The 22,610-nt window shown below is 39.7% G+C and overlaps 4 protein-coding genes across 8 annotated transcripts in view; 2 read left to right on the forward strand and 2 right to left on the reverse strand.

The window, feature by feature from the left end:
• Positions 1-524: 524 nt before the first annotated feature.
• Positions 525-3,927, reverse strand: LOC146615084 (forkhead box protein M1-like). Of its 3 annotated transcripts, none has more exons than XM_085376402.1 (8): positions 3,486-3,927; positions 3,262-3,392; positions 2,836-3,027; positions 2,621-2,749; positions 2,304-2,363; positions 1,847-1,886; positions 1,551-1,723; positions 525-1,340 (listed from the first exon to the last, which is right to left on the reverse strand). In XM_085376402.1, exons 1-8 carry the CDS (start codon positions 3,916-3,918, stop codon positions 525-527), a joined length of 1,974 nt encoding a protein of 657 aa, XP_085232528.1. In that variant the 5' UTR covers positions 3,919-3,927. The 3 variants fall into 3 exon arrangements, with proteins under 3 accessions (XP_085232528.1, XP_085232527.1, XP_085232526.1); XM_085376401.1 differs by having other exon boundaries at positions 1,847-1,895; positions 3,516-3,918; XM_085376400.1 differs by having other exon boundaries at positions 1,847-1,895; positions 3,486-3,918.
• Positions 3,928-7,567: 3,640 nt separating this feature from the next.
• On the reverse strand, positions 7,568-11,044 carry LOC146615085 (forkhead box protein M1-like). The gene is made up of 8 exons (XM_085376473.1): positions 10,636-11,044; positions 10,367-10,515; positions 9,940-10,131; positions 9,720-9,848; positions 9,401-9,460; positions 8,893-8,941; positions 8,597-8,769; positions 7,568-8,389 (listed from the first exon to the last, which is right to left on the reverse strand). The coding sequence occupies exons 1-8, from the start codon at positions 11,042-11,044 to the stop codon at positions 7,568-7,570; spliced, it is 1,983 nt and encodes a 660-aa protein (XP_085232599.1).
• A 1,018-nt stretch (positions 11,045-12,062) lies between these two features.
• Positions 12,063-13,112, forward strand: rhno1 (RAD9-HUS1-RAD1 interacting nuclear orphan 1). The gene is made up of 2 exons (XM_085376671.1): positions 12,063-12,227; positions 12,390-13,112. The coding sequence occupies exons 1-2, from the start codon at positions 12,063-12,065 to the stop codon at positions 13,110-13,112; spliced, it is 888 nt and encodes a 295-aa protein (XP_085232797.1).
• A 1,348-nt stretch (positions 13,113-14,460) lies between these two features.
• Positions 14,461-22,610, forward strand: part of tulp3 (TUB like protein 3) — a 29,918-nt gene continuing 21,768 nt past the window's right edge. For 2 of the 3 annotated variants that reach the window (XM_085375657.1, XM_085375656.1), the window contains exon 1: positions 20,876-20,931. In XM_085375657.1, the coding sequence (XP_085231783.1) occupies positions 20,876-20,931 (56 nt within the window). Of the gene's footprint in view, positions 14,481-18,315; positions 18,379-20,875; positions 20,932-22,610 lie in introns of those variants that run through there. The other variant, XM_085375655.1, reaches the window with a different exon arrangement.

Raw genomic sequence — 22,610 nt, forward strand, 5'->3', positions numbered from 1 at the left:
ATTAAATTTGATCTGAGCAAGACAAAAGATCAAAGTTTGCTTATACCCAAAAACATAAGTAAAAAATCTTCATGTTATATGAGGCACCAACACATTGATTGTTGTCTTAGAAACACAGAGTTTAGTCAGGTACAAGGTCTGAAAACTGCTAGAAACCACAACATTTCACTCTTGCATACACAAGGACAATTACTGTGAGAATTTATGAAGTCATGTGATAAAGAAAGTCCTACAGTTAAATAAAGAAACAGTCCTGTTCCTGTTAGTGCTATTTGTCAAGGCCTATTACTAGCAATCCTCCATCACAATCTATTATTCTAAGTCAGCTCTAAGACGCTGACTCAAACTGCAGTGAAGCATCTTGAAAATATATCCTTTAAAATTTGTGTAGAAGCTAAATTATATATTAAAATGTGCAAATCAATTTGGTGTGGGCCTAATCATGTAGTGTTTACACAAAGAAAAAAAAAGGAAAAAGAAACAGGTGACACTGCTTAGCCATAGAATGTGTTTCGGCCCTCTGGCTATTTCAACTGAGGGATGAACTCAGACCAGCTGATGTTCGCCATACCAAGGTCGTCATCATCCAGACCAGAGAAGCTAACATCCAACAATAAATCGCTCAGGCTGTCGTTCATGGTATCCAAGACGAGGCCCTCTGTGATTGAGCGATTGGCTGCTGTGGAACTGCCTCCCTGCAGAAGCTCTCTGGAGCAGCTACTTTTGAGGCATTCGGTGGGCGACTCTGCTGGTCCGGTCACTCTGGAGGGAGCAGATGTGAGCAGCTCTCTTGGGGAGTTAAACAGAGGCAAGTCTTTAAAGGGAGTGCTGCTGAAGCTGAAGGTGGTGTAGTCGTGTTGTTGAGTATCTGTGGGACCACCTGGTGTACGAATAGGGCTCAAGTGTAGAATATCTTGGCTTCCTTTGCCCACCGGGGTCACTTTAAAAGATGCAACATAAGAAGGTGGCTTGCTGGGGGTGGATGAGGTCAAATGGCTGCTACTTTTTATCGGGGTTTTGAATGAGAACTCCCTATCTGGGCTTTCCTGCCCATGCTTGTCTTCATCCAGCTCAATATGTGGATTGTCCTGGAATGTCGAAGCATCGGAGGCTACGCCAGAGTCAAAGAAATTACTTTCGTGGCAGAGGAGAACAGGCTCTTCATTCACAGAGAGAACCAAACACTGTTTGCGCCGTGAGCTGCTGGCTTGTCTCTTTGGAGGAGCTTTGGGGGTCTCGCATTTAATTGGAACACATACCAGCTCCTCCTTCACTTCTACCTTAAAGTCCGTATTCTTCTGAGGAGATATCATCACAGCTGGGGAATCACTTTGTGTCACCTGTCAGACATGCAACCATTCCCATTAAAATCTTAGTGGTATGGGTGAAGTTCATACTCATCTCTATGCACATAATGTTGTCAATGTAAACTCTAGGGAGTTCCAAGAAATACTTGTTTTGAAAAGCAGTTTGCAACTTGCATAGCTTATGAAGTAAAACAACAACAACAACACATTTTAAAAAGCTGAAATATATGAGAAATTCATTACCTTCGGTGCTATGCGGACTCTCTTTGTTCCTCGTGAATTGTTCCCCTTCTGCTGGGAGCAGGGCGGAGGAAAAGGGGTAGAAGTGGATGGCAGGTAGACAGAAGGAGTGACGGGGAGCTGTATGGGCACCAAGTATGAATCGGTTCGAGGCAGAAGAGGTTTCATCTTTCTCTCTGAACACAGAAAACACAACAACATTGCACTACACATTTCCAAACTAAACAGCAGTTTGCCAACCTCTGATCTTTCTCAAGTCTCAAATTTATAAAACAACTCATACATTTCTTTTAACTCACCAGAGCTAGTTGGTGTTTTTCTTGCATCTGGAAGTGTCCTCTTTTGGTGCTGTGAAAAGTAAGATGAGACAGAAATTATATCAGTTAGGAGCCTTACTGTGCTGCCACCTAACAACAATAACTTGGCGTTCTGTCCAAAATTTGGCCCTTCATAGCCGACCCTACATCTTTACTGATATGAGAGGAATAAAAGCTTTATGATTGTATGGATACCAGACATTAGGAGAAACAAGTGCTCTTAAAGCACATTAGCCTTTCAGACTGACTTCAGCCTCTCTGCTTCCCTGCTGCTCTCGTCTCCTCCTGCAACAAAAACAGGTGTAGCTACACTCTGTGGGTCTGAAAGTCTGGTGACAAATAGATTCATGAACGTTCAGATTTTTCTGAGGTTGTGACTTGAAGATGGCTCCTGAAGAACTAAAAGAAAAGAAAAAGAAAGGGGCTAAATCAGTCTTACTTGATTAGCCAGTAAAAGCATTGGCACAGGAACAGTGGCAGTCACTGGATCACAGCCCGGCTACAGAGAGAGATGTGAAGTGAGATTAGGGGGAAAATAAGATGAAAAACAATATGAGGAATCTCAAAACACTCTCAAGGTGTCAGCCATGAAAAAAAAAACAATTGAAAAACAAGGATCCAAGCAAAATCATTATATAAACACAAGGTAAAACAATAAGCATTTAACAAGCATTCTTGCAACAAAACATTCAGGCCAAGTACCACAAATGTTCCCAGATATCACCGATGTAAAAGCAACGAGTCAGCTGCACTCACCTTGTACACATGATCAAGTGTGAGGCATCGATTGGCTTCAGGTCGGATAGTCCAGAAAGACTTTTTACCATCTGGAGACGTTTCACGAATGAACAGGTCATGCACAGAGAGGTTATGGCGGATGGAATTCTGCAATTATAAATGAAAAAGTATTTGAAAACTGCTGCTTGCTGCAGAGCTGTGAACATATCACACTTTCAGCAGCTCTGAAGTACCTTCCAGCCTGGTTTGGCCACATCTCTATAGTAAGGGAAGTTGTTCTCAATCCACATGTAAATCTCGTTTAGGGTCATCCTCCTGTTCTTTCTGCTATTGATAGCAAACTGGATCATGGCCATGTAGGAGTATGGTGGCCTCTCTGAAATGGGTTGCTGAGGAGCTTCTGCACTGGTATGTGTATTGTGTGCCTATATGACAAAAAACAAACAAACAACAGTCAATAAATCTGACAGTGTAACTATTTTCTGTAATCAGACTACTATTGCTGTCATTATAAATCACAGTCATGACCAATTGGTTACGAAAGGGTGTTTAGGGAACATGTAGCAACATGTCTGGGGTTAATGTTGCCTTCAGACAAGTTTGTGTCGGCACATAAAGGGCAAGGGAAAAAAAGCAGTTAACAAGAAAAAGCTCTGAACCTGAAAAGTCTGTAGTAAAGGGTTCTGGTTCTCCTTGCTGCTGAGCTGCTTTGTAGAATTTGGCTCCAAGGCACATGTGCTCATCCTACCAAGGCTGTCATCTAAAGGACTGTAATTGACATCCTTATTCCCTAGTATCAGACAGAGGAAAAACAAGCACTAAATTCCACACTTATACTTTAAGTATTATCCTAAACATTAATAAAAGAATTTTTTTTCCGTACATGGTTTAATTTCAGTTAGAAGTTTGTCACCTGGGAAACTGCGTGTAGTTTCAGCTTTGACTTTATGTCCTTCTGTACTCCTTGTAGCAGCCGCTTCAGCAGCAGACTGAGGATCAGCTCCATAGTCCCACTTGTTGCCACTCCCACTCAGAAGAATGAACTTGTTTGGGCCCTGGGCACCACACTCATTGCCTTTAGCTGTGAGGTCCCCAATAACACTTTGAAGATCTGCTGTTTCGGGAAAGTATACCAACCGAGTATCAGACTTGGATGGATGGTCCATGATGCGGATACCACCAGGAAAGCTCTGAACAGCAGCTGGTATTGACGGATCTTTGGAGCCTGATTCTCCAGGCTGTGAATCCGTCGCATTTTGATGAAAAGGCAGTTTTCTTCTTTTGAGAATCCGGGGTCTCGTCGGGCTCCGTCTCATGGTCAGATCATTGAAATGTGCCAAGTTGTTCAGAGGTATTCTGCACAAAAAACACAAACGAGCCTGAACAACGGAGATTAACTGTTACAACAAGAGTTAACAGTAACGGTAACGTTTAGCTGGGAGATGGAAATTATCAAGTCAGTTACTGGCGTTAGCCATCAAGTCCGTTCACAGCAATTCAGTCTAGATCAACTCGGAAAACTCACCGATTTAGCTCAAATACTGATCATAATAAATCGTACACTAAACGGGTTAAATGTCATCTAAGTAAAACCAAGTCCGCACCTTTTTTCTTTTCTTTTATATCTTGAACTCCTCACTTAAGCGGCTGATTTTCTTCAGTTAGTGATGTTTCCGGACGATTTCAAGCTTCTCGAACAACAGACGTTAGCTAATGTTTTTAACCTTCTGGGTTTGTTCAAAATCACAATCCTTTCAGCTTGTTCGTTGCAAAAATGTCCACCAATAAATTAGGTGTGTAATTTTTATTATTTTTATGGGGGGTTGTTGCTATTTTTACTGCATAAAGTTTTTAACTAACATCAGTTCTTTTCATAAATATAAAATAGTCATTCCTTTTTTTCTTTTACATTTTAACCTTTAAGAAAACAGTTTGTTTGTACAATGTACTTGTTGGAAGACAACCTCAAAACTCACCATTTCATTTATTCGCATGCTACTGGATTTTCTTGTATTATTAATGGTAGAGTCTGGGACATGAAATCGATTAACAGCAACATCGATTATTATGAATTGTTATTTTTGTGCATGGAAAGCAAACCAGATAAAACTCCCACTCAGCTTATTCGTGGCAAAATGGCCACCTTTTGTTTAGGTTTATAAAATACTATCAAATTTATATATATATATATATATATGTATATATATGTATGTGTATATATGTATATGTATATATATATATATATATATATATATATATATATATATATATATATATATATATATATATATATATTTATTTTTTCCACTTTGACCGACTTGATTTTTTAAATTAGCATCAGTTCTGGTCATGAAAACCAAAATTTCATTCAAATTCCGAATTTCAACCCTTTCAATACCAGTTAGATCACATAATTGTAATGATCTACAAAAAGATAAAATAATAAAATGACTATTTTCCCCAAATAATACATACAATCTGATTTCTTTTTCCCCCATGATTGCAGTTAGATGTATATCAGTAATTAACAGTATCAATGATTATATAGTCATCATACTTTTTTTTTTTTTGCACAGAAAAGCAGAAAAACTCCCACTCAGCATGTTCATGGCCAAAAGTGGCCACCTCCTGTTTACATTTAGAAAATGCTATAACATGAATATATGTTAAAACAATTTCCATTTGATTTTTCAAACTGGCATCAGTCCTTGCCATAAAAACCAAACTTTTATTCTGATTCCCCCCCAAGTGGCTGAGGTCACCAGCATGCGTCCCAGCTTTTCCAGGATCATTAGGTTTTAGACTCCACCAACTCCTGTGAAGTGGTTTCTAAGGGACAAAGACATTGTATTTCAAGACATCCAGGAGACTATAGAAAAAAGCCAGCACCCAGCAGCTAGTTTTCCTTCAGCAACTCAAGGTGCCAACATCCTGTCTAGGTCATCCACACTATTCAATTGTGCAGACCAGGATTGCTTCTTGCTTCAGGCTTCCTCTATTCCCCATCACTGACTGCTGGTTCCCTGTGTGTTGTTGTCAAAATAAGCCCATTCCTCCGTTGCTTTGGGATGTGGGATATTGGCATCGTAGTTTTGGTGAAGGAAAAAGACAGACAACAAAATCTTTGCCTGTTGCAACTGGACAAGCTGGTTTTTCCTTCACTCAGTTGCCAGCCCTTCTTGCCAGAAAAAATTGATCTGGAAGGTGTTAGGCTTACTTGTAGCAGTAGCACTGACTGCACCTGTATAAACTCCAGGACAGAACTACAAAGTGTTTGTTGCTGTTTGCGTTGCAGCTGCGAACTCTGCAAAATGTCCTGTGAGGGTTTTTTTTTTTCAAGAGTTAATATTTTGGGTATGGTATCTTTTTTTTAATTAAAAATACAAGAATAAAGGTGCTTTTAGCATTTGCTGTTTGATTGCAGTTTGTCTTGCAAATACATATTTGTGCTGCAGAATCATGCACAAACAAACTATTATCTGAGAACCTCAAGATCAAACCTGTGTCAACATCGTGTCATTCTTTTGGTCCATTGGAATGCGGTAAGCCATCATACGGTCCTATTGGAAACTAAGAACATCACATGAAATTGCTTATTTGGGCAAAAATGGATAAATGATGTCATTTGTTGAAAAAAATATTACAAACTACCATTTTCATGCGGTGAGTTTAGAATAAAATCAATTTTACCCAAATTGCATGATTCAGTACCGTCACTGACAAGGAATTAAACATTTTTGAACAGACAATCTATGATAGTTTACACCTTTAATGAAATATAAACAGAAATACCTCAATGCACGGCAAAACCTCACTAAACCATCAAGTTTCACATCAACAAAGGACTAATGAAGTCATAGGTATGCAACACTTTGTGGCATCTTTAAAAACAGGTATTTATCCTCCAGAGTTGGGGCTGCAAAAACTACAGTGAATATTAAACTCCAAGACTGTGTGAATGAAGTCACTGCATGCATTTTTTGTAGGTTAAAGGTGCCCTGGAAATGAGTGATATTAGCATACACAAGGACAATTACTGTGAGAATTTATGAAGTCATGTGATAAAGACAGTTCTACAGTTAAATACAGAAACAGTCCTATCCCTGTTAGTGCTATTTGTCAAGGCCTATTACTAGCAATCCTCCATCACAATCTATTATTCTAAGTCAGCTCTAAGACGCTGACTCAAACTGCAGTGAAGCATCCTGCTGGCTGATCAGAAAATATCACATACTTTAAAATTTGTAGAAGCTAAATTATATATTAAAATGTGCAAATCAACATACATATACACTTACATATTTCTCTTCTTATGCATGTTCTTCAAGAAGACAGACAAATAACACAAATAAGGAAAACCATAAAACACAAAGAGGCCCAAATATGTGAAGAAATTCAAAGAAAAAGAAGTGACACCGAGGCAATCATTGACTGATCCAATGAATGAAAAACTCAAAGGTAAAACCATCAAACAGTAATTGAGACTGAAGCATCCCTGTAATCTATTTATCAATGTTACATTTCCCCCCTCATGTGGTAGCCAGAACCCTCCAGCAGCAAAGCAGATGTAAAAGAAACTTGACGCTAAAAGCTCCTAAACTACTGCAAATAGGAGGTCTGAATAAGTCTCCAATAAGAAGTTTAAAATTGCAGCATCAAGTGGGCTTTATTTGAAGTTGTTTTGGTATAATCATAGGTATGCTTCTGAATATTTGACAACCAAAGTAAATCAGAGCACTCTAGAGCACTACAAAATTTCTTCCTACATCAACAGCCTCACCTTCTATTGAGAGAAATCCTCTTCAATATGGACAGTTCGGATGGTTTAAATAGTGTCAGATCTAGATTTGTTTCTGTCTTGCTGCTTTGGTGTGGGCCTAATCATGTAGTGTTTACACAAAGAAAAAAAAAGGAAAAAGAAACAGGTGACACTGCTTAGCCATAGAATGTGTTTCGGCCCTCTGGCTATTTCAACTGAGGGATGAACTCAGACCAGCTGATGTTCGCCATACCAAGGTCGTCATCATCCAGACCAGAGAAGCTAATATCCACCAATATCTTGCTCAGGCTGTCGTTCATGGTATCCAAGACGAGGCCCTCTGTGATTGAGCGATTGGCTGCTGTGGAACTGCCTCCCTGCAGAAGCTCTCTGGAGCAGCTACTTTTGAGGCATTCGGTGGGCGACTCTGCTGGTCCGGTCACTCTGGAGGGAGCAGATGTGAGCAGCTCTCTTGGGGAGTTAAACAGAGGCAAGTCTTTAAAGGGAGTGCTGCTGAAGCTGAAGGTGGTGTAGTCGTGTTGTGGAGTATCTGTGGGACCACCTGGTGTACGAATAGGGCTGAAGTCCAGAATATTTTGGCTTCCTTTGCCCACCGGGGTCACTTTCCAAGACTCAAGTGCAACATAAGAAGGTGGCTTGCTGGGGGTGGATGAGGTCAAATGGCTGCTACTTTTTATCGGGGTTTTGAATGAGAACTCCCTATCTGGGCTTTTCTGCCCATGCTTGTCTTCATCCAGCTCAATATGTGGATTGTCCTGGAATGTCGAAGCATCGGAGGCTACGCCAGAGTCAAAGAAATTACTTTCGTGGCAGAGGAGAACAGGCTCTTCATTCACAGAGAGAACCAAGCGCTGTTTGCGCCGTGAGCTGCTGGCTTGTCTCTTTGGAGGAGCTTTGGGGGTCTCGCATTTAATTGGAACACATACCAGCTCCTCCTTCACTTCTACCTTAAAGTCCGTATTCTTCTGAGGAGATATCATCACAGCTGGGGAATCACTTTGTGTCACCTGTCAGACATGCAACCATTCCCATTAAAATCTTAGTGGTATGGGTGAAGTTCATACTCATCTCTATGCACATAATGTTGTCAATGTAAACTCTAGGGAGTTCCAAGAAATACTTGTTTTGAAAAGCAGTTTGCAACTTGCATAGCTTATGAAGTAAAACAACAACAACACATTTTAAAAAGCTGAAATATATGAGAAATTCATTACCTTCGGTGCTATGCGGACTCTCTTTGTTCCTCGTGAATTGTTCCCCTTCTGCTGAGAGCAGGGCGGAGGAAAAGGGGTAGAAGTGGATGGCAGGTAGACAGAAGGAGTGACGGGGAGCTGTATGGGCACCAAGTATGAATCGGTTCGAGGCAGAAGAGGTTTCATCTTTCTCTCTGAACACAGAAAACACAACAACATTGCACTACACATTTCCAAACTAAACAGCAGTTTGCCAACCTCTGATCTTTCTCAAGTCTCAAATTTATAAAACAACTCATACATTTCTTTTAACTCACCAGAGCTAGTTGGTGTTTTTCTTGCATCTGGAAGTGTCCTCTTTTGGTGCTGTGAAAAGTAAGATGAGACAGAAATTATATCAGTTAGGAGCCTTACTGTGCTGCCACCTAACAACAATAACTTGGCGTTCTGTCCAAAATTTGGCCCTTCATAGCCGACCCTACATCTTTATTGATATGAGAGGAATAAAAGCTTTATGATTGTATGGATACCAGACATTAGGAGAAACAAGTGCTCTTAAAGCACATTAGCCTTTCAGACTGACTTCAGCCTCTCTGCTTCCCTGCTGCTCTCGTCTCCTCCTGCAACAAAAACAGGTGTAGCTACACTCTGTGGGTCTGAAAGTCTGGTGACAAATAGATTCATAAACGTTCTGATTTTTCTGGCCCTTCTCGGCTTACTGCTGCCTGAGTGCGATTTAAAGATGGCTTCTGAAGAACTACAAAAAAAAAAAAAAAAAAAAAAAAAAAAAGAAGAAAAAAAAGAAAGGGGCTAAATCAGTCTTACTTGATTAGCCAGTAAAAGCATTGGCACAGGAACAGTGGCAGTCACTGGATCACAGCCCGGCTACAGAGAGAGATGTGAAGTGAGATTAGGGGGAAAATAAGATGAAAAACAATATGAGGAATCTCAAAACACTCTCAAGGTGTCAGCCATAAAAACAAACAAACAATTGAAAGACAAGGATCCAAGAATAATCATTATATAAACACAAGGTAAAACAATAAGCATTTAACAAGCATTCTTGCAACAAAACATTCAGGCCAAGTACCACAAATGTTCCCAGATATCACCGATGTAAAAGCAACGAGTCAGCTGCACTCACCTTGTACACATGATCAAGTGTGAGGCATCGATTGGCTTCAGGTCGGATAGTCCAGAAAGACATTTTACCATCTGGAGACGTTTCACGAATGAACATGTCATGCAGAGAAAGGTTATGGCGGATGGAATTCTGCAATTATAAATGAAAAGAAAAAGTATTTGAAAACTGCTGCTTGCTGCAGAGCTGTGAACATATCACACTTTCAGCAGCTCTGAAGTACCTTCCAGCCTGGTTTGGCCACATCTCTATAGTAAGGGAAGTTGTTCTCAATCCACATGTAAATCTCTTTGAGGGTCATCCTCCTGTTCTTTCTGCTATTGATAGCAAACTGGATCATGGCCATGTAGGAGTACGGTGGCCTCTCTGAAATGGGTTGCTGAGGAGCTTCTGCACTGGTATGTGTATTGTGTGCCTATATGACAAAAAACAAACAAACAACAGTCAATAAATCTGACAGTGTAACTATTTTCTGCAATCAGACTACTATTGCTGTTATTGCAAATCCCAGCTGTGACCAACTTGTCAAGAAAGGGTGTTTAGGGAACATGTAGCAGTATGTCTGGGGTCAATGTTGCCTTCAGAAAAGTATGCACCCCCCCTCAAAAAAATAAAACAAGGCAGGTAAGTGACAAGAAAAAGCTCTGAACCTGAAAGGTCTGTGGTAAAAGTTTTTGGTTCTCCTTGCTGCTGAGCTGCTTTGTAGAATTTGGCTCCAAGGCACATGTGCTCATCTTACCCAACCACTGAATGTTGGTAAGGCTGTCATCCAATGGACCACAGTTTACATCCTTATTCACTAGTATCAGACAGAGAGGGAAAAAAGTACTGAATTCCACACTTATACATTAAGCATTATCCTAAACATTAAAAAAAAACACTTTAAATTATTATTTAATTTCAGTTAGAAATTTGTCACCTGGGAAATTGCTTGTAGTTTCAGCTTTAACTGTATGTCCTTCTGTACTCCTTGTAGCAGCCGCTTCAGCAGCAGACTGAGAATCAAGTCCATAGTCCCACTTGTTGCCACTCCCACCTCCATTCAGAAGAATGAACTTGTTTGGGCCCTGGGCACCACATTCCTTGCCTTTAGCTGTGAGGGCCCCAATAACACTTTGAAGATTTGCTTTTTCCGGAATGACAACCACCTGAGTATCAGACTTGGATGGATGGTCCATGATGCGGATACCATCAGAAAAGTTCTGAGCGGCAGCTGGTTTTGACGGTTCTTTGGAGCCTGATTCTCCAGGCTGTGAATCCGTCGCATTTTGATGAAAAGGCAGTTTTCTTCTTTTAAGAATCAGGGGTCTCCTCGGGCTCCGTCTCATGGTCAGATCATTGAAATGTGCCAAGTTGTTCAGGGGTATTCTGCACACACACACACACACACACACACACACAACTACAAATGAGAATGAACAACGAAGATTAACAGTTACAACAAGAGTAAACAGTAACATTATATAATAGCTACGGGACTCGAGAAACGTTTGGCCCCCTAACCATTTTGACAATTATTGAAACATTAGCATATAACTTACATTAAAGTCAGCAACTGATTTGTGTCGTTATACCTAAACAAATTCAATTTTTCCAGCGTTAGGTTTTCTTGCACCTGACGATAAAAGCTAACGCTAGCGTACGCTGAGGTAGTTGCTAAGCTACGTTAGCAAGGTGCCTAGTTCACTACACTGCTCCAACAAACGGCAAAAAACCTGACCTTCATATTACTGCGAAGTTTCAGAAGATTCCGTTTAGCTTGAGTCCAACCAGTAATGGTTCATATTCGTGTTTAAAATAACCGAAAACATCTAAAACAGTCTTTTATTTAATGTTATTTACATGACGTCAATACGATTCACACGCGATTTTGAATTTTGGCGCTGTGGGTGCGGCCTCCCGTCACTTTGATCACGTGAAATTTTTGAACCAATAGCAGATAGGATAGCGACGTCACTAGAACCAATCAGAAAATACAATGGCTACGGTAGATGGCAGTAATGCACATATGAGGTGGTTTGTCAAGCCCCAACCTAACCAAAAAGAAGAAGGGGAAGACGACCCGGGAAATAACAAACAAAAAGCAACAAAAAGATGAAAACAAAGCAGGCAGAGAAAAGACAATTTACACTAAAAACTAACTTTTGATACAAGTATTTATTGTATGCAAATACGCACATTAAGGTAAGTTTAATGTCGTCTTAGCACCCACGAGCGAGTATATTCGGTTTGGTAGTAACCGAATATAGTTTTGGTTTGGTAGCAACATCTGGTTATTTGCGGACATTTGATGTCTCAGTTGATCGTGTTTTTATTCCACCAGGTGTTCTGTGATGATTTATCTTAATGCCCAGAAAAGTTACAAAGACAGAAAAGCCTTCGCTGCAATTCTTGGAGCGGCCTTTGTGTGGAGCCAAACTCCAAAATGTGCCCGAAATCCGAGCAGCACTCAATGCCAGAGATTTCTTCACAGAGGCAGAAGCACAGAGCAGCTCAGCTCTTAATTCCTGGGTAAGCTGTAATGAATACTTTTTAAAGTGGCGTGGGCTATGTTTTGCTTAAAAATTATTTCTGAACATAAACCTGATCTTCATTTGCTAGAATTTCATATAATAATAATTTTCACATATGACTACATAGATTATTTTGTTTAATTTGCCTTTAATATTTCAGGTTAGGCCACAATTTGACATTTCAGTTGCAACTGCACCTCCAGTGAGACGAGGGAGGAGAAAGTGTCAGTCTGCCACAAGCATCTTGGATAGCTGCAGTCAGCTGTCCAGGAAAAATAGTGTCTGCAAATTCCCCCAATTACTGTTTAAAACAGGGTCAAAGGACCAAACTCAGCAACCAAAGGGGATCTTCAAGAAGAAAGCTATAGAGAGTACTCATGTGGAAAGGAAACCTGCCGAAAAGAGAAGGACAGTTTCAGCTGCACAGTGCTCTAACCTACCAAAGGGACAGTTTGCCTCAGTAAGAAAAAAGAGCGCTGAAACATTCTCAGACGACACTTCATCCCACCAAAGATGTTTGGCTGAACCTGACAGACCATCTGTGCAAGTGTCAGAGAGATGCAGAATTCCAGCGGTCTGTGCTTCAACACTTCCCTGTGAAGAGTTTAGCACCACTGAAGTCAGCAGTGTCTGTCCACCTCCTGATGTGGACACTCCGAAAGCAATGGAGGAAAGGAACATTTCTCCGTCTACCCCCTGTGGACATTTGCTGCTGGCTCAGCCGTGTACGCCTCCATGTAATGAGTCACCTGACATTTTGGTGGCTGACACGCCAGAGAGGGACTATGGAATGAAGGTGACATGGAGAAGAAGAAAGAACTTGATGGTGTTGTTAAAACAGAGGGGCCATCTCTCTGAGGCAGATGCTTTAATTCAAAGTTGATGTAGAGATTGTAAGATTTGTCTGTATTCTCATAATAGCTGCAGATTAATTTCCTGTTTATTGGTTAATTGACTAATTGTTGCAGTTCTAAACATCATAATGCCACGTCTGACAAAGTCTGTTATGAACCCCCTCTGAACAACATTTTTATGCATGAGTTTAAAATATAACTTTAGTAAATTAGTTTAATGGGTGTGATATTAAAATCTGTCTTGTGACAGACAGATTCTAATGATACTGTACTGTTTTTATAAATTATGTTATATACAGTAGATTTAATCCTCACTTGTGGCAACATATCTGGATTGTTATTCATATGCTAATGGATTTTGATAGCAGACATCTGGAAGAATGTTTAATCTATATTAACTTTAACTGAAATATCCAAAAATTAAGAGGCACAAAATAAGTACTCAAGTTAACTGTGTGATCTAACGACTGGTCTTCTGAAGGGCCATTTAAGATTGTTTTTGATGATTCTGCTGTGCAATTTAAAAATAGGCATAAAATAAATGTTTAAGAGGAAAGAAAAAGCTTGATTATTGAGTAATCTCTCAGGCTTCCTGTGACCCCTTACACCTGGGATTGCTCTGCATTTTTATCCCTCCTTCTAGCATTCCATTTATTGAGACAACATCCCAGATTGTGATTGACTCTTGGTAAGTCAAGACGTCACACTAAAAGTGTTGACCCTAAAAAAGCTGTGCTGATCCCTGGATGCATCCCTTCTGAAACGAAAGATGAGCATCAGCAGGTGAAATAAGTGTTTAACAGTTACAGTGACACAACCGTTCAAAGACTTTCCCAGAAACCACTGAAAAACACTAGTTTCCATTTATGTTACATGGTAGATGCCAGACCTGTAACTTGCAGGTTTGTGAGTAGTTAGATATACCATTAATTCAGACTACCTCACAGCAGTGTTAACGTGTTCCACAAAAACATACTTTGACCCACATTTAGTTTGCAGTAAAGTTATATTGCTATAATTGCAGTTGGGTTAGATTGGACAGGTGGAAATTTAGCTGGGTGTTTTTCTTCTAAAACTTTAGATTTGTGACAAATCATTGCTAATTCATTCGTATACATTACTTGCATTTATATAAACTTATATTTATACAGGTTTTTATTTATATAAAATGAAAAATCAAACCCCTCCTACAGTCAAGGCATGCACTCCCCCTTTCTGTAGAATGTCCACCAATCAACTTCTCCCTAAGTAACTGGTAAGCCAATAGCAACCCCTGTCTTTAGTGTGCTCGGTAACTAAGGACTGAGCAACTGAGTTCTTCCCAACCACAAAAGTGCTATGCCTCCTGAGGATCTTCCTTAGCAACCGTGGACAAACATGAGTTACTACAGCATAAGGTGAGAATTAAACCTAACGCAGTTTGTACGTTGTGTCCTTACTTTTTCCCTTTGGTGAACTGGGGAATGGGGAGGTAAGCGCTGGGATTAGCGCTTTCTTTGAGGCGAAAAACTTAGCTGTCGCCCACAACTTTTATAAGAGAGAGCTGCATACAGATAGAGACTGGGCTCAGGCAACTAGCGTTAGCTAGTAACAGGCTAGCTTTAACATTCCACAGCTGGCGTGTGAGCACAAGGAGCAGTTAACGGTGTAGTCCCCCCCCCCATCTTTTTATTTTATTTATTTTTTCGTTTCGATGACTGTTACAGGGCGAATGGCGAGATAACGGTCGTTGTATTTCAGGACTTGTGCTGTGCACAAACCGCACAGCAGAAAGGGGCAACCGTTTTGTTTTAATGTTACCCTTGCTTGCTTATAAATGTAGCCATACTCCCTCCTTTTCCGATGAATAAAATAGTTCGGAAACCCATCATTTGTCGCATCTCGTTTGTCTTTAGTTAAATGCCCACGTACATTGTAATAAACACTTATTTATTTATTTATTAAAGCCGCAGACAATCCTTTTGTTATACACAAACACATTTCTTTATTTCAAATAGCATTTGCGTTAGATATTTGCCTCATACATAACGCCATAGATATTTCAAATTTGGATATAGCAAGACTAGATGGATTCCAAATAGTGTGTTTTGCTGTATAAAATGCTTTAGATCCTGTATCTAAAGAGAGGTACTCAGCCACTTCAGAGCACTCACTAGGTTTAGGTGAGTGCTCTGGAAAAAAACCCACTGTATATCATGTCTGAACATGCCTCTTCGTAGTCTCTGGTTTTATGTAAAAAGCATTCATGTCAGCGTGTGTTTATCCTCACCTCCCAAATGAGTAAATAGATAAATATCTGGATAAGTAAGCCAGTTACTGAATGCAAAACATAGATTTACAAACAGTCACACAAAATTCGCCTGGGCATAATGTACTGCATGTAACCCCCCTCCCCATACACACACAGTGTAAAACGGCGCTGTGTTAATGGAAGCTGCTTTACACGGTTTTAAGAACTGGAGCAGAGATTCGTCCTTCATTTTTGTTGGGAGATAATTATCACAGTAGCTCACCCACCCTTTCCTGTTATAGAGGCAGTCACATTATTTGATTTAATCAGTTTGTAGATTAGTTCTGTCACCTAAGGCTTAAACTTAGTGATAGATAATTTTTATTAGTTACAGTGACATTGAAACGAGAACTTTTTTGTCTGCGTTTTGTTTTTAAATTGACTATTTTGCTGCAAACAAGTATTGACAGAGAAATGGTCTCTACATGGTATCAGTTAGTCTTGGTCTGTTGACTTGGAATAACTCCCATCCTGTTCATGTTTTTTCCCCAGATGTAGAACAAGTACTGTGTTTTTGGAAATCTCAGGGCCTTTCTAACTGTGTCAGCTTAGTAATGTGAACCACTTTGAACACATTCCTGATTAGCACACCACTTGGAATGCACACTTTATCAGTGTTGAAAAGAAATGGATAAAGGGCTTCTCACAAATGCCATGCAATTAAAAAAAAAATAATAATAATTATATATATATATATATATATATATATATATATATATATATATATATATATATATATATATATATATATATATATATATATATATATATATATTTATATATATATATTTATATTTATTATTAGTATTATTATTATTCTTTGATGCAGTGAATGCTGTGTCCTTCGTATTTCTTCAGTGACTGCTGAGTCACTTGGCAGCTTGGAGTAGTTACAAATCCCAGAGTCTCCATGCAGAGCTGACACATTTGCAGAATGACAGTTTTCATAACAGTATCACCATTGTAATGTTTCAAGTGCTGATAACATGAGTGTAGCGTTATAAGTGCAAGGCTGGTGGAGTTTTGTTATTTGTCGCACTGCACAAACAGTGCCAGGCTAGTGCTTAGCAGAGATTTTCAAAGTTTTGACGACAGCTTGCCTGCTTAGGGAGCTAGCACAGAAAATGCACACATCAAACCCTAGTGTAGTTACTGTGTGTGTTCAGATAATGGTGCTTTATTGTCATTTATGTAGTGAGGTTGCTGTAATATTTCTTAAAACCAGCTTTATTTGTATATTTTAGGAACCAGCATGAGTATTTGTATCGGAAACCTAGGGGTTTTAATTTGGATAATGTCTTTAGGAAAATGTTCTATTTGTCTTTTATTGAGTCTGTTTTAACTTTTTCTTCAATCTGCTGGTTTGGGTCTCTTAGCTTGAAGAACAAGAAGAGGTTGGAGCATGTTGTTAAATTGTGTAGTAAAGTGGCAGGTATAAAGCTAGATGATCTGCCCTCCTGGAGGCAGCGCAGCAGAATTGAAGGGAGAAAAAATTCGGGTGATAGCACACATCCTGTGTTTTCAGAGTGTCAGCTGTTGACTTAAGGGAGGAGGTATTCTTTGCCTAATTGCAGAACAAATAGATTTAAATTCCAATTTGCTCCTACCACTATTCATTTTTAAAATTCTATGATGTGATTTGTGTTTTTCTTGGCACATCTTGGCTGGCTACAAAGCAAATTGCCCCTCGGGGATACTAAAGTTGATCTTGATCAGCCACTATCTTTGGTGTTACTGAATTCTCCTTTAGATTTCTATTCATTGTTGGATTGTCTGAATACCATTTCTGCCTCCTGTAATATCTCTGGAAATACTCTCTTGGTATTTATTTGTGCTGCAACTTAAGGAGTGATGAATGAATGAAATGTACACTTTCCTTGTTCATAAAATCTCACAATTTTCTATCCCTGTTGTTCTATCCCAGTGTGCACACAAACCAAAATTTCAGTACGTAGAGGCAAAACTGCCTCTGTGTAATCTGACATGTCATCAGTTCTTGTAGCTTGCCATCACCAGTGTGTGAATGTGTGTGTGAATGGGTGGGTGACTGGATGTGTAAAGTGCTAGTAAAGCGCTATACAAATACAGGCCATTTACCATTCTTCTTTAGATTGTATATTTGATGGCCTTTTTGCAGCATCTATACATAACAGGATACTCTATTAGCTTTTACTGCTTTTCCATTCATCAACTACTTTCATACAACAAACAAAAAAAACCCCATAAAAAACAAATATTTCTCAGAGGAGAAATATTTATTATTATATATATTATTAGATTTCCCAGGGCTTCCTTAGTTTAGCATTAACCAGAGTCTCCCAGCAGATCAGATGACTTACTCAGGATGAAGTCTGTTTACTTCCCAGGTAGCCTTTGCTGTACTTTTTTCTCCCTTTTCTCTCTCTAGTGGTGGGTCACCTGCACAGGGGTGGCTGTAGCTCAGGTGGCAGAGCAGGTCAGCCACTAATCAGAAGGTCGGTGGTTCGATCCCAGGCTGCCTCCTGGCTGCATGCCAAATATCCTTGGGCAAGATACTAACCCCATGTTTGCCTACTGGTGGTGGTCAGAGGGCCCGGTGGCGCCAGTGTCCGGCAGCCTCGCCTCTGTCAGTGCGCCCCAGGGCAGCTGTGGCTACAATGTAGCTTGCCATCGCCAGTGTGTGAATGTGTGTGTGAATGGGTGAATGACTGAATGTAGTGTGAAGCGCTTTGGGGTCCTTAGGGACTAGAAAAGCGCTATACAAATGCAGGCCATTTACCATTTTAATTGTGGGTTAATTCACACAAGAAATTGATCAGCCTTTATAATTACTAAAGTTTTTTTTTAAGGAAAAATGAGTACAAATTAGTACAAAGTACTGATGCAGTAATCTAACAGTTAATTCATAACTGTGTGTGAAATATATTGCAATAATAATTTGTGCTCTATGTAAAATCCTACAGGAACACTGGAACTAGCCCCACAGCACACACAGTGGGCCTCCACACATCATTTGAGAATAGCAGGTGAGCCCCTGTGTTTACACTCAGTGCACTGTGGGGTAGAGTGTTATGTATAACCTGAGGTAAAATGAAACCCCTTTTCTTAGATGACATTTGAGGACCACAAGTGTTAGCATTGAATCTTCAGCCTAAAGTTAATTATAGCTAACTTTTTTTCTGAATATTTCCTGTTGGAAACTAAAGTTAGTCCTACAAAGACTCTTTTATACCTATTGTGTCTAAATTTTCTTTGTATGATTCAGTAACATTCAGTAGCTTGTGAAAATGTGGAATCATTGAGGAGGAATGTCTTGGGATGAGGTTTGGACTTTGACTAGGCCATTGCAACACCTTGATTCTTTTCTTTGTCAGTGATTCTGTTGTAGTTTTTGTTGCTGTGCTTAAGACCATTGTTCTGTTGCAATACTCAGTTTTAGACAAGGTTAACTATCAGGCAGATGGCCTCAGATTTCACTCTAAAATATAGAGGAGCTCATGGTTGATTCAGTGACTCCAAGGTGTCCAGGTGGCAACAAAACAAGCCCAAATCATCACTGTCAGTTGGTATGACAGTTGGTATGAGGTGTTTTGTGTTTGGCTTTCACTGCGTTATGGCCAGACATCTGTGCTTCGGTCTCGTCTATTCATTGTTCCAGAAGTTTTGTGGTTTGTTCAGATGCCACTTTGCAAACCTTAACCATGTTGCCATCTTCATTTTAGAGAAAAGAGGCTTTCTTCTGTGTAATCTGTCCAAACAACCCAGAGTTGTTTAGTCTTTTTCTAATTATATTGGAACTTGGGATCTTTGCAGTTTCTCTGAGCATATGGTGAAATTGCTAGGATATCCACTCCTGGAAAAATTGCAATATTGTGTTAACACACACCTGAATGCTCCAGACCAGCAAACTGCTAAAACCTCTGCTTTTATAGTCAAACTTGCTGATGATTATTATGGACGTGTTCTTATATAATACTTTTCTACTGTAACTGAGCACGCAACATGCTATATACAATTACAATATTACTGCTTCCAGTAATGCTCCCAGGAATGCATAAATTCCTTTGAAACATTTCCTTTCCAACCTGCTGCCTGCATCATATAATGTGTGCAGTTCTGCACGAGCAGTTGGGGTGATATTGAAGTTAGTACGCCATCTTAGTTGAACATTGTTATAAATCAATCAATTAAAAAAATTCTCTACAAGGATAGCGGTTAACCTCTGCAACTGCAAGAACGACTTGTGGTCCAGTTGTGATTTACTGTGGCTGTCCAGTGAATTCCAAATGGCCCAGCTCCACTCGGTTTCTCATGCATTTAGAGACTAAAGTAGCATTTCTGGTTTTTGTAAGCTATACACTTTTTTGTTGTTGAATAGTACAGCACTGCAAGCAGTCAACTAAATTAATAAATATATCTGTATTCGTCATTCTTTGTTAATTATGAAGAATTAGCGCTAATGGACATGAGTTTGCTTTTTTTGTTTGTTGCCTAAATAAAGTAAAACATAATTGTGAAAGAGTCAAAAGGGGACTGTGTCACTTGGCATCCCAAGGGTAGCTTATTTCCATTATTTGTTTTGACTTCAATAATTACTCCCACGGGTGAATGATTCCCCTGCTTATCATGAGTTAACGTATTTGCGAGTTTACTGCTCTCTCTCTAAGAACAAACATACACAATACATGCCTCATTTTCTGTCTGATTTTTATTTTGTCTCTCTCTTCCAAATAGCCTCAGGAAAAACAAATGTCAGCTTCTGGTCGCCTAGCAACCACACAAAGGTTCTCCCACTGTATCTGTTTTTAGATGTTGTAATCTATAGGTTTAATTTTATTCAGATAACTTTCTTAAAACTGTGTATGCTTCTCAGTTCCACAATGAAAAATGTAATCTTAGAGTGATCCAGGAAGGTAGTTTGGGAATTAGTTTTGACAAGATTTGGACTATTTAAGGCTCAACACAGTCTCACTGTTGCATAGCTCAGAATTGCAGTCTGGTTTCATACTATACGTGCAGTGGCCCCCCTATGAGTCAGAGAAAATGAGCCAAATGCAAGTGCTGACTTTCTCAGTAGTTAGTGGACGGTATTATGGGAACTTAGTGATAGCAACCTTTAAAGAGTGACTTTATATCTAAAATATAATCAGGCTAAAACAACTTACCCTAGTGCTCTTTCAGACTATATGTTTTCAGTTCTGTCTCTGCCTGATCTTTTGCAGTACTCTGACATTCAAAACTGTCACTTCCATACCTATCCCTAGCTGGATCCTTGCGCATTGCCTCAAGTGTGAAGTCATGGTAACAGCACTAAGCCTCACAACCTCAGAGTACCTCAGCAGTGGTAGCTGTCACTCCCATGGGTGGGACATCTACTCTTTCTCAGTGACACACTAGCAGAGATCTTGGACTCTGTAGGCTTACAAATGGGTAGAACTGAGCAGTAAGTAAGACCCCGAGTGTAAATGAAGATTTTTGTTATAGATAAGAGACATTTGGACTGGCATTCCTGAAGCTGCATCCATGGACACTGTAAAGACCGAGGGATCTCAGCCTGCCTACAGTCGCTGGTCATACAGGTAGTTGCACATAATGGCACGCATACATGCAGTATGTTTTGATCTCAGTAGTAGAGTTTTTTTCAGAATATACATTCTTGTGTGCTCTTTAAGACTTGTGGTTTCTTTCTTTAAGCAAGACAGCTGCCTCCTGCATTAAAACAGATGCAGTTAAAGAAACTTTTGCTTTAATTCTCCTAGCAGGATAGTCTTTTTAGAAATAAGGAATTACAGAGTTGCCCGTGTTAGGATTGAGGTCAGCATTACTATCTTTCTTCAGGTCGCTGAATGACTCAATGTTCTTCTCGCTCATGTTTCTGCCACCATGTCGTTACTTATTCAGAGCATCAGGCTGTGACTGTGTGCTGTAACCAGAGTTGGTAACTTGCGTGTGTGTCCAGCCCGTTTTGAGTGTGTGTGTGTTAGTGTCTGCTCTTGGTAGGTTAATTCAAGCACATCCATGTAAGTAAGGATGTGCTTGGGGTATTCATCCAGTTAAATGTTTCCTCTTAGCATTTTATTTTATAATTGTGGGGCGATCGTGGCTCAAGAGTTAGGAGTTCGCCTTGTAATCGGAAGGTTGCCGGTTCGAACCCCGGCTTGGACAGTCTCGGTCGTTGTGTCCTTGGGCAAGACACTTCACCCGTTGCCTACTGGTGGTGGTCAGAGGGCCCGGTGGCGCCAGTGTCCGGCAGCCTCGCCTCTGTCAGTGCGCCCCAGGGTGGCTGTGGCTACAATGTAGCTTGCCATCACCAATGTGTGTGTGGATGGGTGGATGACTGGATATGTAAAGCGCTTTGGGGTCCTTAGGGACTAGTAAAAGCGCTATATAAATACAGGCCATTTACCATTTATAAATACTCATCAGTTTCTAGTCTGTTTTAAGGAGTCTACATAAACCATATTCTCAGTTTTGAGGCTGTGGTGATTGAGATTAGAGATTTAATTTGAATTTACTAATCTTTAATTCCTTTGATTTTGAAATTGATCTGAGAAGGCTGTAATCATAATACATCTGAACATCTGCTCTTTGCTTCTTGTTTAGTTATCATTCCAAGATTCTGTAGCTTTGAGTTATCATTATTCCATTTCAAATTCGAGTCCTGAAAACCAATTGAAGGGGATTCCTCCCTGATAGTATTCAGAGATGCTCATAATATATATAGAAAAAGTTTTGCTCTATGACAGGTAATCACTCACTGATATCCAAAATAGTCGCTGGCAAAAATAACTATAGTTAGAAATTTTCAAAAAGCCATTATTATTGTTAGAGCCCAACCAGGGCTGATAATATTATTCAATATTAGCTATTTGCTGATCTGTCGGTATCTGCATTTAAAATGTCCGATAAATGAAAATTAAAAACGTAAAGAAGAGAGAGGGAAAAAACACGTTTGAACCATGGTATAAGTGTTGATGTTCCAGAGTTTGTCCACCAGAAGGCACTGTACAACTTCCCTTTTGGCAATAAATGCTTTTGGAAACAGCTGATCCTGGAAGACTCATTCAGAGCATAAACTAAATAAATAAAAAATAAATAAACAACCAAACTTACAAATATTTGGGAACTGCTTTGTGTGTCTCAAAGAAAAATATATATTAGAATATTGGATTTTTCGGTCACCAAATATTGGTATTGATATCAGTCTTAAAATGAGTCAGCTCTAATTATTAGCATTGATTTTAGTATTTAGTATGAT

Source organism: Diplotaxodon limnothrissa, linkage group LG17 (assembly GCF_057381915.1).
Source record: "Diplotaxodon limnothrissa isolate DT_005_m linkage group LG17, D_limnothrissa_male_GT1.1, whole genome shotgun sequence".
NCBI lineage: Eukaryota > Metazoa > Chordata > Actinopteri > Cichliformes > Cichlidae > Diplotaxodon > Diplotaxodon limnothrissa.

Bases quoted from the DNA above. Each gene is read 5' to 3' on its own strand.
- LOC146615084 (XM_085376400.1), bottom strand. From the start codon at position 3,918: ATGAGACGGAGCCCGACGAGACCCCGGATTCTCAAAAGAAGAAAACTG. The intron at 2,364-2,620 runs GTGAGTGCAGCT...CTCTCTCTGTAG, and splicing joins CACTTGATCATGTGTACAAG to CCGGGCTGTGATCCAGTGAC. The intron at 1,341-1,550 runs GTAATGAATTTC...CATGTCTGACAG, and splicing joins GAGTCCGCATAGCACCGAAG to GTGACACAAAGTGATTCCCC.
- LOC146615085 (XM_085376473.1), bottom strand. From the start codon at position 11,044: ATGAGACGGAGCCCGAGGAGACCCCTGATTCTTAAAAGAAGAAAACTG. The intron at 9,461-9,719 runs GTGAGTGCAGCT...CTCTCTCTGTAG, and splicing joins CACTTGATCATGTGTACAAG to CCGGGCTGTGATCCAGTGAC. The intron at 8,770-8,892 runs GTGAGTTAAAAG...TTCTGTGTTCAG, and splicing joins AAAAACACCAACTAGCTCTG to AGAGAAAGATGAAACCTCTT.
- rhno1 (XM_085376671.1), top strand. From the start codon at position 12,063: ATGCCCAGAAAAGTTACAAAGACAGAAAAGCCTTCGCTGCAATTCTTG. The intron at 12,228-12,389 runs GTAAGCTGTAAT...TTAATATTTCAG, and splicing joins GCTCAGCTCTTAATTCCTGG to GTTAGGCCACAATTTGACAT.